We start from the raw sequence: 14,825 nt of genomic DNA on the forward strand, positions 1-14,825 counted from the left end.
CTATGTTACAGAAACATTTGAATTAGCCACAGTTCATCAGAGGAATCCTCTTAATATTGTTTTTGACTCTTTTAAACATAAAACTATAAAGACTTATAGAAATGTGACAATTGTTGGATGGAAACTCCTTTGTACAACTACTTAAAGATAATAGAAATACTTAAAAAGAAGTCCATGAAAAAAGGCAGTATGTTCAGAAAAAAATCTCCTCTTATGTCTGACACAGAACATCATAGAAAACAATTCTATTTAAAACAGAGAGCCAACAACAGACTTCCATATACCTACTTGACTATCAATAGCTGAGAAGTATAGGGGTCTGAAATATACAGGGTGGGTGGAGCTGAAGGAAATCTTCGGGAAGAATTGAAAGAGACCTGGAACATTTCTTGGGTTGTGCTGTACAGAATGGAAGGGAGGAATCTTGGTGCCAGGGAACAGCCTGGAGGGATGGGTATTGTGCTGGAAGAAAAGCAAAACCAGATGGCAGCATGGAGAAAGAGCTGATAAAGGGTGAGAGAGATGCAGGATTCATCAGTAACGCTTTGGGCTCTGTATTTTAAAGTGAAGTGGAAGCAGAGGATTTTTTGCAGGAAGTATTTACTTGGTTTTATTAAAGCTCTTTCAAATAGGGTTATTTAAAAGTTTCAAATGGAATTTAATCATGTTGTATAAGTCAAAAACATCTATCCATATGGCCAATCCATAGCATTGTGTCCTTGCCTATAACAACTGAACTGTAGAATAGACCTTTGCATATATACATCATACTAGGTAAGATAGTTCCTAACGGTGACGTTTGTGCTCATGTCTTTTGGCAAAGAGTCCATGCTAAAACAACATGAAATTCTTATATTTCAACCACAAACCACACTGATGAAGAATTGTGGGTGGTGAGAATATGCTTATGAGAATCTGCTTTTATTTAAATCAATGCTTCCTTTTACATTGAACTCACAGGCTTGTAAATTTGCTTGGAAACAATTGCACTTATTTCTACTTGGCCTAGGTTTATTCTGTGGGAGGGGTACTTGAGGATTACAATGGTTCTTGTTATTACTCCTGTGTCTAGAAGGAATTCATTAAGCTTCGCTGTGGGAACCGTGAGGAAACCAAGCTTCCATATTCATTTAGTCATCTACTTTTCTTTTGGTTTGGAGGGAAACCTTTGACCACATTTGAGCTTCTGGTGATATCAGACACTGTAAAATGAATGCATTGTGAAGCATGTAACATGACAGCTATAGATATTATACTCTATGTGTTTGCACAGAATAAAAGAAGAGTGATGCTTAGGAAACACAGGTGAGCCCTTTCACATTACAACATCTTTCAGCCTAGGGTCACAGTAGCTTCCTATGGGCACCATTCTGTCTTCTTTTTAAGCAGATACCTAGTAATCTGTAATAAATTTGTATGGATTTAAAAAATGAAGAAGGGGCTGGGAATAGGCATACCAGTAGTGTGCTTGCCTAGCATGCATGAAGCCCTGGGTATGATTCCTCAGCACCACATTAAAAAAAAAAAAAGCCAGAAGGGACACTGTGGCTCAAGAGGTAGAGTGTTAGCCTTGAGCAAAAAGGAGCCAGGGACAGTGCTCAGGCTCTAAGTCCAAGCCCCAGGACTGATAAAGAAGAAAAAGAAAAAAGAAGTAGACATAGTTTGTGTATTTTAAAGAATGAGTGAAAGGAATAAATCTGACAAATTGCTGCCTGAATATATTTAATACTTTTATTTTACAGTGATGTTCCTGGAAAGGGAGAAGAAAAAGAGAGGGAAGACATACTAGTGGAGGAAAGAGGGTGAACAAATACAGTCATTATGTTTGATGTACATTATGTAAAAAAGAAACTACATACATAACTTGTGGGTAGGGATGGATGGGAGAAGATGAAGGAGAGGGATGGAAGTGGTGACACTGGTCAAGATGTATTGTAATCATAACCTGACTTCTGGAATTGAAATTCATTTGTACAACTATGTAATGAAAAATAACGTTTTAAAAGATATGCTTGGACACACACTGTTTACAGCAAATAAAAATGGAAAGAAGCTAGCCATGTGAAGGCTGCTTCACAGGCTGAGGTATGACTGCGATTTTTGAAAAAGGATTTATTTGGCATTCTATAGCTAGAAAACTGACAAATGGGAATATTTTTCTAGCTATATTAATACATAATTGACAAAATTTAACTATACTTCTAGGGTACAATATAATAATTTAGTATACATGAAGATGCTAAAATGATTCAATTAAGGTAATGAACAGCACCTATCTAATTTTTGTCATTAAAGCTTTTATGACCTACTCTCATTGCAATTTCAAAGTATTCAGTACATTATTTGTACTATACAAACCATGCTATACAGGAGATTTCCAAACAACTTTCTTATTGAAACTTGGCATTCTTAGACCAACAGCTTTCCATTTCTGCCTCTCCCTGACAACCTCTTGAAACTAACATTCCACTTTCTAGAATGTGGGATGTTTCGTGCTCCTCGTTTTCTTACTAAGAATATACCAGTGTTCTTTGGATCTCAGGATTGTGGTTCAAAGTCAGCAGGGACAGCAAAGTCCATGAGATTCTTTCTCTAGTTATAACCACCATAAAAACTGAACTAGAAGTGTGGCTCAAGTGGTAGAGCACCAACTGCGAGCAGAAAAAGCTAGTGAGAGTTCAAGCTCCCATTGGCATCCTCCCTACAGGGGGAAAAAAATTACCTTTGCTAAAGTAAGCTGACAAGGGGAAAGATCATCATAGGACTGTCAAGGACAGCACCATGAATAAACCTTTTCTAATTCTGACACTTTGATAAATGACTAGAACCTGACAGTATCAACTTCCAGGGTCATCTGCCTTCAAGTGAAGCGTGAGGTGGGGGGGGGGAGGGGGAGGGGGACAGGGGGGTTGTTCTTTCTTTGCTGAATCCACAGGTACCACACTTTTCAAACTCACCTGTCTATGTTTCTCTCATCACTGTTCTGTGCCTCTGTAGCTGCCTAATAAGCTGATAAGACAGCTTCTGTTTGTTCTCAGAAATAATTCCACCTTAGTTATCTCCATTCCCCCTTAAATTCATCTCATAGATCTTTTTTAATTTCTCACCTAAATTTTTGTCATTTCAACGTATTCCCTTTTACAAAGATGATGCTTTGTATTATCTTGCTTTCGTTTTCATTATATAATCATAGTTAACAGTTATTGTCGTAACAGTAAATAAAATACACAGAAAAAGTTTCAGATAACTTGGTAACTAGAGCTGTATAGGTGGCTGTCAGGCTAAGCAAGCGAATGATAATTCTGTTTTCAGGAGTGACTAGTTCTAATTTATTTTTGTAAAATCCCGAAACCTCATGAAGACATTTGCTTATGTTCTACAATTTGCTATTGAGAACATGTAAGATGACATTTTCAAGGGAGAAAATTGTGTGTAGTTTTTCAGGCCTGAGAACTCTTCTGCAAAACAATAGTGCTATATTTTAAAAATTAATAAGTTCAACAAGGTTAGAACAAAAATGAGTTCAAGATACCTCATATTCTACTTATTGTTCTCCTAAGTGTTCTAAGATCTACACTACGCGCTTTCTCCAAGGGAGGGGGCATTTAGAGAAGTCCGGATCCTACCAGTGCTGTCTTACCTCTCTCCATATATTTGCCTCACTTCATTTTGCTGGGAAACCTTGAGTCCAGTAGCACAGCTGAGACATTAATAATGTATGTCACCAAAGTCTCTAGTGAGCGTGTTAATCCATAGATATGTGTAATGGAAAAAGAAAATAGAATGGGTTCATATTCTCAGGTCATAGCAATAAGATATGCAAAAATATATCTTTATTTTGCAACACTGTTGTATTTAAGTTTTTCCATTGCAAGCAAGATCTTTTTGTTTTGATCCACAATAAACATATGCAATTTAAGAGTCAGTTTAAGTTGATGTATTAAGTCCGCTCATTATCTGTGTACATATTTATTCATTTACAAAGAACCTACCATATATAATGATGTAGAATTCTATTTAATACCTAAAGATTTCAAAGTTCCTTGTTTGAAATGCTTGAATTAATATTAGTGGAAGTGAAATTATCACACTAAATTTCTTATACTTTTCTTAGTTAAGTACAAATTTTTTTTTTAGAATTGAAAATTTGATCACCAATTATTGCAGCCATTTTTAATTACAGAAGTTAGAGTCAGAATATACATTTAACTGATTTTTACATAATCAAGGCTGACTTATTAATAAGACCAGTTGTCACTATTTGCTTATTAAACTCCTAATCATAATAAAAGTAGAAAAATATATTTCATTGGGCTGGAGATGTGGCCTAGTGGCAAGAATGCTTGCCTCCCATACGTGAAGCCCTGGGTTCAATTCCCCAGCACCACATATACAGAAAATGGCCAGAAGTGGCGCTGTGGCTCAAGTGGCAGAGTGCTAACTTTGACCAAAAAGAAGCCAGGGACAGTGTTCAGGCCCTGAGTCCAAAAGCCCCAGAACTGGCAAAAAAAAATTTTAAAAAACTTTATAAACCACATTTTTGTTCTTTAAAAGTTGATTACTTTTGTTATTTCATCAATACTATCCGAATATACTTACCTGAGTAGGAATTGTGAAGATGAATTGATCACAGAGTTCCTATTACCACATTCTTAAATCACTTGACAGGAGTCTCTAGTCAGTTGTACGAATATTGTTACTGCTCAGTATCCTGATTCAGATAGGACATACTTGAGAATATAGCCCAAAGAGACGAACCAGCCCTTCCCTCCTCATCTGTACCCACAAAATGAGCTGAATATACCCCAATGCTTGAAATTCTGCTCTTCATTTAAGTTTTCTAAACACACAATAACTTTATGTCACCATCTGAGGTGCTTTTTGCAAAACTTCCCCTTACTCTTCTGGGAAAATATATTATTTTTTCTTATTTGTTGTCAAAGTGATCTATAGAGAGGTTACAGTTTCATATGTTAGGCGTTGGATACATTTCTTGTACGGTTTGTTACCTCCTCCCCCATTTCCCCTCCCCTTTCCCTCTCCCTCCATGAGTTGTTCAGTTCATTTACACCAAACAGTTTTGCAAGCATTACTTTTTTTTTTTTTTTGGCCAGTCCAAGGCCGTGAACTCAGGGCCTGAGCACTGTCCCTGGCTTCTTTTTTGCTCAAGGCTAGCACTCTGCCACTTGGCCACAGCGCCCCTTCTGGCCATTTTCTGTATATGTGGTGCTGAGGAATCGAACCCTGGGCCTCATGTATACGAGGCAAGCACTCTTGCCACTAGGCCATATTCCCAGCCCAAGCATTACTTTTGTAGTTGTTTGTCTTTTTATCCTGTATCTCTCGATTTTGGTATTCCCTTTCACTTTCCTAATTCTAATACCAGTATATACAGTATCCAGGGTCCTCAGATGAGATACACTAATAGCACAGGGACAACCACAGGAAGGGGATACAAGAGAATCATCAACAATAGAAGCTATGGTTTTACATGGTATGTTGAAAGTAATTACAACAGTGATATATCACTTGTTTCCATAACATGGAGTTCATTTCACTTAGCATTATCTTATGCATTCATAGGGGCATAGCTATTAGGCTCTTGTGATCTTCTGCTGTGACTAGCCTAACCCTGTGCTAATTATTGCCTATGAGGCAGACCTTGGGTCTGTCTCACTTTACTTAGTATAATTTTTCCAAGTTTGGGTACATTTCTTCTACTGTTTGTTACCTCTTCCCTCCTTACCCCTCTCTCCCTCCCCCTTTCCCTCTGCTCCGCCATGAGTTGTTCAGTTGGTTTACACCAAACAGTTTTGCAAGTATTGCTTTTGTAATTGTTTGTCTTTTTATCGTTTGTCTCTCGATTTTGATATTCCATTTCACTTCCCTAGTTCTAATACCAGTATATACAGTTTCCAATGTACTCAGATAAGATACAGTGATAGTGCGGGTACAACCACAGGAAGGGGATACAAGAGGATCATCAACAATAGAAGCTACTGTTTCACATGGCATGTTGAAAGTAATTACTGTGGAAAAATATATTCTAGAAGAAAAATTTCTAACATTAGCCTGGATTCTTGCTGCTGTATCTGAAATTCACTTTGTTAACACCAAGACTCTTGTTTGGAGCATTTTTCTTTAGCTATCATGGAAAAGTGCTTATTAGAAACTGGGTATACAACTATCATGTTTTCATAATGTACACCTTAAATAAGAGCAAAAATGTCTTTTGTTTATGTTAAAAGGACTTACATATAGAGAGAAGTTAGCAAGGACATAGCTGAAATACTGTCCTATGTAAAAAGTTTCGATAGTACAAATTAACACTACTGTGTAAATTATAAAAATGGATCATTAAAAAATTAGAAATACGTGAACAAAGTTCACACTACTGATTGTGAAGTAATAAAACTGAATCCAACACTGAAAATTAATCATTTTTATCTTGCATTTACAGATGGTACCCTTATAATTGCAAACCAAATGGTGGCTTTTCAATATGAATACTATTGCTTTAGTTTCATGTTTCTTTAATTATGTAATAAAGCTTCACTAACCCTTTTGAATATTAGCTTCTGAAATATTTCACTTTGCCCTTCAATACGACACAATCTGACATACCTTTTTTATTGGCATCAATTAATTGTGTAAGAGGGTTCCATTTTAACAAGTTCATTTATGTATACAATGTGAAAATCCTTTTTTCAGAGGCTCAAACATCTAACCTGCACAAGTCTAGAGGAAAGAGGACTGTCACAATGATCTGGAATACAGTGAATTTATCTAATTTGTGACTTTATCATAGAAAGCAATGACTAAGATTTACTGGGTATCTACTATGTTCCTGAATTCCTTTCAGTGTTTATACATACTGCTCATATGGCACCATTGGTAGAAAAAAAACCAACTCTTGCCAATTTATTGAAATCCACAAACTCAGTTAACCTCAGGAAGCACTTGTTTATAAATCCTTAATATCTACTCCTTAGATCCAATGGATTTCTTCATGCAAGATTGTGGGTCCTGGGTTGTCTTATCCAAGAAAAATAAGAAATTGGATTCTTTCATGTGTGAAAACTTGCCTTTGTGTGGCCAGCTTATGATTTATGTTTAAAAATATGCAGACAAACCATTCCTATATCTGGATTTTGAATGGCTGGCTTCTCTTTTAGGAACTAGGATCAGTTCTTCTGTCTTGGAAAGTGAGAACTAGAATTGTGGTTAACTTGCTTACAGTCAGCAGAGATAACAGTGACACTGGCTGCATCTCACTGCAAAGGGGTGCATTGGCAGTATAGGAGACCCCATCCATCGCAGATATCCCCCAGTCAACTTAGGTTGTGAAGAATGAGCAAGATCAAAGGTAGTAGACAAAGGGATGTCTGTGAACAAAAGGCCATTCAATATATATATATATATAAATAAATATTAAATATATATAAATTTATAGATATGTTTGAGTAGTAATTCATATGACTAATTATATAGATAGCTTACTTTATTTATTTTGTTTTGCCTCATGATCTTAAAGTACAAATTATTCAAAAATAAGGTACTCCTCTGGCATCTAAAAGGCATCAAGACTGTTGGCAAACTTTTACCACAAATAGGATTGCTTTTTGTAGTATATGATTAGTGTAAATTCTACCTCAAGTTTAGGTAGGAAATGTAATTAGCTCAACTCTTATTCCTGTTGTGGAGCATTCCTTCTTAGGTAATGTCATATAACACACACAGTTGTCATGTGCTAATGATCATAATTACCCCCTCTAAACAGCATAAAAGCCTTTAAGATACAGATAATCTTTACCGTCTGTTTTAGATTCTTCATCATTCCAGTAAAGATGAATGCACATTTTTCTTTCTGTAATTAAAGATGAGAAGTTACAGTAGAAATATTTTCTGACTTTTAATCCATAATTTCTGTTGATATTCCTGTATCATTACATATTCTAAAATTTTGCATACTTTCATAGTTTCCTCACTAAGATAAATTCCTAAGAGTTTTAAATTGATACATTAATAAGAATAAAAAATGAAGACAACATTACAGAAAGGCATTTACATAACTACACTGTTTATATATAGATACCCATATTCCTAAACTCTTGATAATGTTCTATTTTTATTAGTGTTAACACATATTTGTCACTATAGTTGGAGTGTTTGAATATCCTACTGTTTAAATTTGCAACTCTTTGGTGACTACTGAGTCTGAATATTTGTTTTATGCACTGCTATTATTTATATACAGATGGGGAAGCATTTTCTAAATGGTCTATACATTTTCCTGCATGCAAGACCTAAATGGCATTAATGTGACCAGGCCTCTCACTTGAGTTATAGTTAATGGTATTAGAATTGTTGAAATAAAATGTTTACTCAATTCAATGACGAGGAGAGAACATTCAAAACTCTGATCAAATTCCCTTTAAGGTAAAGAATATCAAGAAACAAGCTTATGGAAAGACTTTGAAATTTATTGTCACAAGTAGATGCGACTGTATACTATAACGATAATATTGTAGAACATAAAGATATATTGTAGCACATAAATCTTATTGAAACTATTTATTTTCCTTGATATAGGAAATTTTTAATATTTTCCATTTTTGTGCATTGATATTCTTTAAGAAAAGCAGTACAACCTAAAATGTAATAAATCTAAAATATTTTTTGCCTATTCCTGATTTTCAAGTACATATTAAATTACCATTTTTTATGATTGATACATGAGCTGTTTTTTGCTATGTGGAGTTTGTTAAGGAAAAAGATTTAAAATGTGATTGGCAGCAAATTGGCAATATTAAGATAGTTATACATTGGTACATAACAAAGTATCTCATTTCCTAGCAGCTTTCAATGAGCTTTGATCTCACACATTTGCTGAGGAAGCAGCTTCTGTTGGGCGTTACAGTTCAAGCTCTGTCATAAGGTTGCTGTGGGACTGTTGACCAGGCCTACAATCTGTGAACTTCATTCACTGAGGCTGCGACTACTGGCATGACCCCATTTCTTCATTTTGGGCATTTCTTCCACAGAGATACTCAGGACAGAGTGAATCATCCAGCAGATGGACTTGAGGGAAAAGAGGAAGGAAGGTATAGGGATGAGATATTGAAGATAGAGAGAGGAAGAGCCCAAAGTGGGTTAAAAATCTGTTTAACAGCCTCATCTCAAATGAGAAATACCATCACTTTCCCATACTCCGCTGACCTCGCAGATCAATCCTATTTCAATGTGGGCTATAATCACACAGGCTTAGAGTAGATAGTATTTCTTCTAGTAAAAATTTATTATCAAGTGGATTAAAATAAATGAACTTTTAAAAACTATATATCAAGCCTTTTGAATTATTTGAACTGTCAGTAATGCTCTGTTTCCTGTGTGATTTAAAATCAAACCTTTCTGTTAATTTAAAGTGACATAAACTTAAGAATGTCATTTCTTAAAAGTCTATTCTCTTTTTTTAAGTCTTTTTTTTCTTATTTATTGTCAAAGTGATGTACAGAGAGGTTACAGTTTCATACATTAGGCTTTGGGTACATTTTTGTACTGTTTGTTACCTCCTCCCTCATTCACATATGAATCCTCTTTCCAATAAATGTTTATCCTTACAAGCCACAATAATGTAACAATACACATCTCTTGATAATAAATGTATTTGTGCCTCTATAAGTTTTGTTGTGGTTAAGTTTTAGTAAAGGTTCTTTTCCTGTATTGATTTCAAAAGAGAATTATCTTCATAGATACTTAATGTCACTTGGGACCTAAATAGGATTGAGTTCATGTTGTAAGTGTAGAGAATTCGGTAATGACTTTAATATAATCTACCTTGCTATAGCATTTCTTTTTTTTGTTTGTTTGTTTTCTTAAAACAACAAGGACATATATGATCTCATAATGTTACATTTTCATTCTAGGTCTCCTAAAAACCCAGAACAGAAAATCATTAAGAGAGTGATTGCTCTTGAAGGAGATATTATAAGGTAAGCATCTAAACTGTCTACATTTTCATTCTCTATGTCTTTTTTTTTTTTTTTGGCCAGTCCTGGGCCTTGGACTCAGGGCCTGAGAACTGTCCCTGGCTTCTTCCCGCTCAAGGCTAGCACTCTGCCACTTGAGCCACAGCGCCGCTTCTGGCCGTTTTCTGTATATGTGGTGCTGGGGAATCGAACCTAGGGCCTCGTGTATCCGAGGCAGGCACTCTTGCCACTAGGCTATATCCCCAGCCCTAAACTTAGTTTTTAATTGAGCTATTTGGGAAATACATCTCCAATGAAGGAGGGCCAAAGCTTCAGTCACATTCTATATAATTAGGTTCAGTTTTAGTGAGCATTCTTAGCCATTTCAAGAGGTAAGGAAAACATAAACTTACTTACAAATTGTAATACTTATAAACTTATTCATAAACTGTAAAGTATAAGAAAGAGTACTAACTAAACTAACATTAAGCACATACACTCTGGCCACTTAAATAGTTAAATCACTGCTTTTCACATACTAACATTGGCAGGACTAAATTTATGATATCAAAGTTCATTTTAGAAACATTCAAGAGCTGAGCATCAGTGGTAGCTCATACCTGTCATGTTACTACTCAAGAGGCTGAGTTCTGAGAAAAGGATAGTTCCAGCAGGAAAGTTCTTGAGACTTTGAATATCAGCTCAGGGACAGCACTCAGATCCTGAATTCAAGCCCTAGGACTGGCATACACACACAGACACAGACAGACAGACAGACAGACATACAGACAGACACACACACACACACACACACACACACACACACACACGAAAGGAAAAAAGCAAAGAAAGAAAGAAAAAAGAGTGGAAGAAAGAAATGAAAGAGAAAAAGAAAAAAAACTTTCACTAATTTAGAAGCAAATACAGAAAATAAAATGGTAGAAATATATGCTCAATTCTATTGCATATATGCGTAAAGCTGCTAGGGTGTTATGTTTTACTTGCTAAATGAATTATCTTAGCATTCATTAATATAATAAGTGGCTTTCATTGTTATAATGCTATAGATGTGAACTTTGAACAAGTTTACTCCATTGTATTTCCTTTGTCCTTCCCTTATGCCTTCCAAAACAATATTTGGTGGGTTTCACTATACTATATTCATGTATCTGTATATTTATATATAGTATAATACATAATATGTTATTTTCAATTATATTACATTGCATATAATGTAACTGAAATTTTCTCATTCCTATACTCTCTTTTTTAAGATATACTCAAATTGTCTATTACTTCATATTCTGTCACCAATGTACATGTATTCCAAGTATTTAACATCATTTGCAATACATTAATTTGTAATTCAAGATATTGTGAATATTTTTAAGTATCATAATCCTAGTGAAGGTGAAATATAATCCTATTGTGATATTTATTTGCCTTTTCTGAAACAATGATATTGCGAATAGTTCCATGTGCTTTTAAAAATATTCCTGTTTATCTTCTTTGGTAGTATATTTTCAAATTATTTCCCAATTGTATATGGTTGCTTATATTTTGAGATATATGAGGGCATTTGCTATGATTCCTTTAGTGGAGAATCATTTGTGTAAAATTGTGACATTAGTCGGGAATAAATATATTCATCTAAAGGAATTAATTTCCTATCCTATGGAAATACCTTTTCTATTCCTTTTTTTTTAAAGACACCCCCTGGTTTATTGATTTCTGTAGCAAAGTAAGAAGAGTGGAGAACTCAGAAAACCGTTGGCCCTCCATTTAAAACTACCCAAATACACATTTAGCATTTGGAAAACAGTGTGTGGCTATGATACAGATTCCATTAGCTAATGAGTCAACCACCCTTGAAAACATTATGTTAAGTGAAAGAAGCCAATCATAAAAGAATACATATCGTGTGATTCAGTTTATATGAAGGACCAGAATAGGAAAATTTATAGAAACAGAAATAAACTAGTGTTTCTCAGATGTACTGAAAATGACAAATGGGAGAATACAGTTTCTTTTTTGGTACTGTTTAATAGCTTGATTATTTCTTTTCCAGGGATATAAAAGTCTTAAAATTAATCCAGGCTGTAGTGCCTCAAGTCTGTAACTCTAGCTACTCAAGAGGCTGAGATCTGAGGATCTAGGTTTGAAGCCAGCCGAGGCAGGAATGACCATGATACTCTTATCTCCAATAAATACTCAGAAAAAGCTGGATGTGGTGCTATGGCTCAAGAGATAGTATACTAGCCTTGAGGAAAAGAAGCTCAGGAAGCACCCAGGCTCAGAGGTCAAGCCCTATGACCAGCAAAAAACAAATCTAAAATTAGATTGTAGTGATAGTTGCAAAACTGAATATACCAAAAACACTGTACATTTAAGTGGATAAACTGGATAAATTGTTTTACGTGAGTTACATGTCAAGAAAGCAATTAAAGAAAAGAAAATATTCAACAAAGCAAGCAAAAAATTTGTCTGTGTAAAGTATTCTAGCAGAATTAGGGATGTCAGTAGATTCAATTACAATCCAAAGAGAACACGGCTTTGAATTACTAGCTGAACAGTCCCTAGTTGAACAGTCAACAATATTAGATTGCAAATCATAATCAGGCACGAAAAGCTCTGCACAAGAAGTTCTTCAGTAGATCCCTGTGAGAAAAAGTTTATGCTGCTGCTGTATGTGTACTTTGAGTTTATACAGTAAAACAAAACCCAGAAGTACTGTTAATAGTGCAGAATGAGGGATGGAGGGAAGCAGAATTAGGAATGAAATAATTTACACCCTCTTTCCCTCTGTGGCCCACCTTGAATCCTAGTTGTCCCAATCCCTACCTTCGTACTAACTGGAATTACCAGGTGAGCTATGGCTTCTGGAATGAACAGTATTTCAAGTTTAAATTACATAATTTAAATTACCAAGATGGACTATTGGCCAACAGTAGTTGGACCATTGGTCAACTAATGTATCAACTGCCTTTTGGGGCACTGTCCTCCTCCTGTGCAGTCACCTGTAGCTAGCCACACAAGTCACATGACACTCCTGGTAGTTTAAAGGTACCTGATGTAAGGTTACACAGTATACACATGACTGGTACTGTGAGACATCCCAGAACTGGGCATTTCAATTAACAGTCACTTTGCTCAACCTTTCCTTCTGAAACCTCAGTTTAATAAAACTGTAATCTCTTATCCTTACTAGTTGCTTTGGCAATAATCTCTAAGGATGATAAACTTTTTCAGTGTTTATTGTTTTTAATTATAGATGTAACATAGGATATTGAATTCAAATGCAATAAAGAACAACCTTGCACCCAGATGTTGTATTATTCTGTAAACTAAATAGCTAAATTTGGAACGCTCTGGTAAAAGTATACTGTTGTATACTATTTTACGTCCTAATTTTTTGCTACCAGATTTCCCTCCCAGGAAGCCTTTTTTTCATTTAGCCACATCAACACTATTTGCAATGTCTTTTTCAGAGGAAATTGATATAAAGATCATGTGCAATGGGGAAACTTTAGGTTCAAATTTCAGTACAAATTTTATTGCTTTTAGAGATTAAGTTATATACATTTATTGGTGAACTGATGATAGATCTTACAGACATTCATTTAAAGGACATTGGTCCAGATAATGGAGAGACATAAATAAGTTAACAAGAAACAGATTCCACCTTCCTGGAGCTTACATTCTAATTAGAAATGAAATCTCTAAATCACTTAGCTAAGAATGAGTCTTTTTCATAATATTGACCCAAATGCCTATGCTATAACACTAACAGTAAAAAGCTAATGAAAGGAATATTTAGAAACACTCATTAGCCCCACAAAAACCTCTTTCATAGTGATTTGCTTTCTGTTATTAGTTTATGACTCACACAGAAGCACTGTTTTAGAAAACACACAAAAGAAAGTTCAAGCATCACAATGTGAGTCAACCACAAGGGAGATATCTAAACCATCAGCCTTAGTTGTCAGGAACCTTGTATTTCTGCTGGTCCGAAATGCAGTTCAGTATTTCTTTTATTCTTACTTGCTAAAAGTACACTGTTAAGATTTTCGAAATCTGGGGCTGTGTGTGGTTACCAATTTCAATGAAGCAAGTAAACAAAGTCTTTATAGTTTCCTATATAATTTATCACTTAACTAGGACACTTTGGAGAATAAGAGATCATGTTAATTATTACATTGAAATAATCAACACAAATTGGAACTGCCAAGACAAACTGCAAAAAATGGTGGTCCCACCAGTGAAATATATCTACTTCAAAATTCACTTAATTTGAGTTTGTGATACTCAAGGCCTTCCTTGTTCAATTGAATTCCAAAATGTACTCTCAGGAAGCAGAACAACTTCTGGATCAGGGCAGGGGAGGTTCAGTGGCATTGCTGAGAAATATGTCATTTCCAGCACAGTCATTTCCAGCTAGACAGGTGCAAGACTTTCTATAACTCATGTATTGACATTGCAGAATAATTTAGGGTAGAGAATCTTGAGACTTCTCTCCCAGAAAAATACTTTAAATGAAAATTCTTCCTCAAGTTAAAGGACTATATTGTAACTCCCATATGTTAGCAGAATAAAATCTATTGAATCTCTAAAAATTAAACATTATAAAGCTGCTGATTTTAAATGGTCTATTGAAGACGCAGAAATCAATGTTAGCCTATCACAGATAGTTGAATCATACTATGTTCCAGAAAGTGATTAAGCTACATGAGAAGATAAACAGAAGTAAATTGAAGTTTTTTTCTAGTAAAACTACAAATGAAGCTTGTATAATTACTTCTTCTTTAATGGTAAGTGCAGTAGTCCTAAACAACAGAAATCTTCTGTGTCTATATGGCC

The 14,825-nt window shown here is 35.1% G+C and overlaps 1 protein-coding gene across 2 annotated transcripts in view; it reads left to right on the forward strand.

Moving 5' to 3' along the window:
• Positions 1–14,825, forward strand: part of Immp2l (inner mitochondrial membrane peptidase subunit 2) — an 859,776-nt gene that overhangs the window by 570,463 nt on the left and 274,488 nt on the right. For both annotated transcript variants that reach the window (XM_048339779.1, XM_048339780.1), the window contains exon 5: positions 9,927–9,992. In XM_048339779.1, the coding sequence (XP_048195736.1) occupies positions 9,927–9,992 (66 nt within the window). The remainder of the gene's footprint in view (positions 1–9,926; positions 9,993–14,825) is intronic.

Source organism: Perognathus longimembris, chromosome 2 (genome assembly GCF_023159225.1).
Source record: "Perognathus longimembris pacificus isolate PPM17 chromosome 2, ASM2315922v1, whole genome shotgun sequence".
Classification (NCBI taxonomy): domain Eukaryota; kingdom Metazoa; phylum Chordata; class Mammalia; order Rodentia; family Heteromyidae; genus Perognathus; species Perognathus longimembris.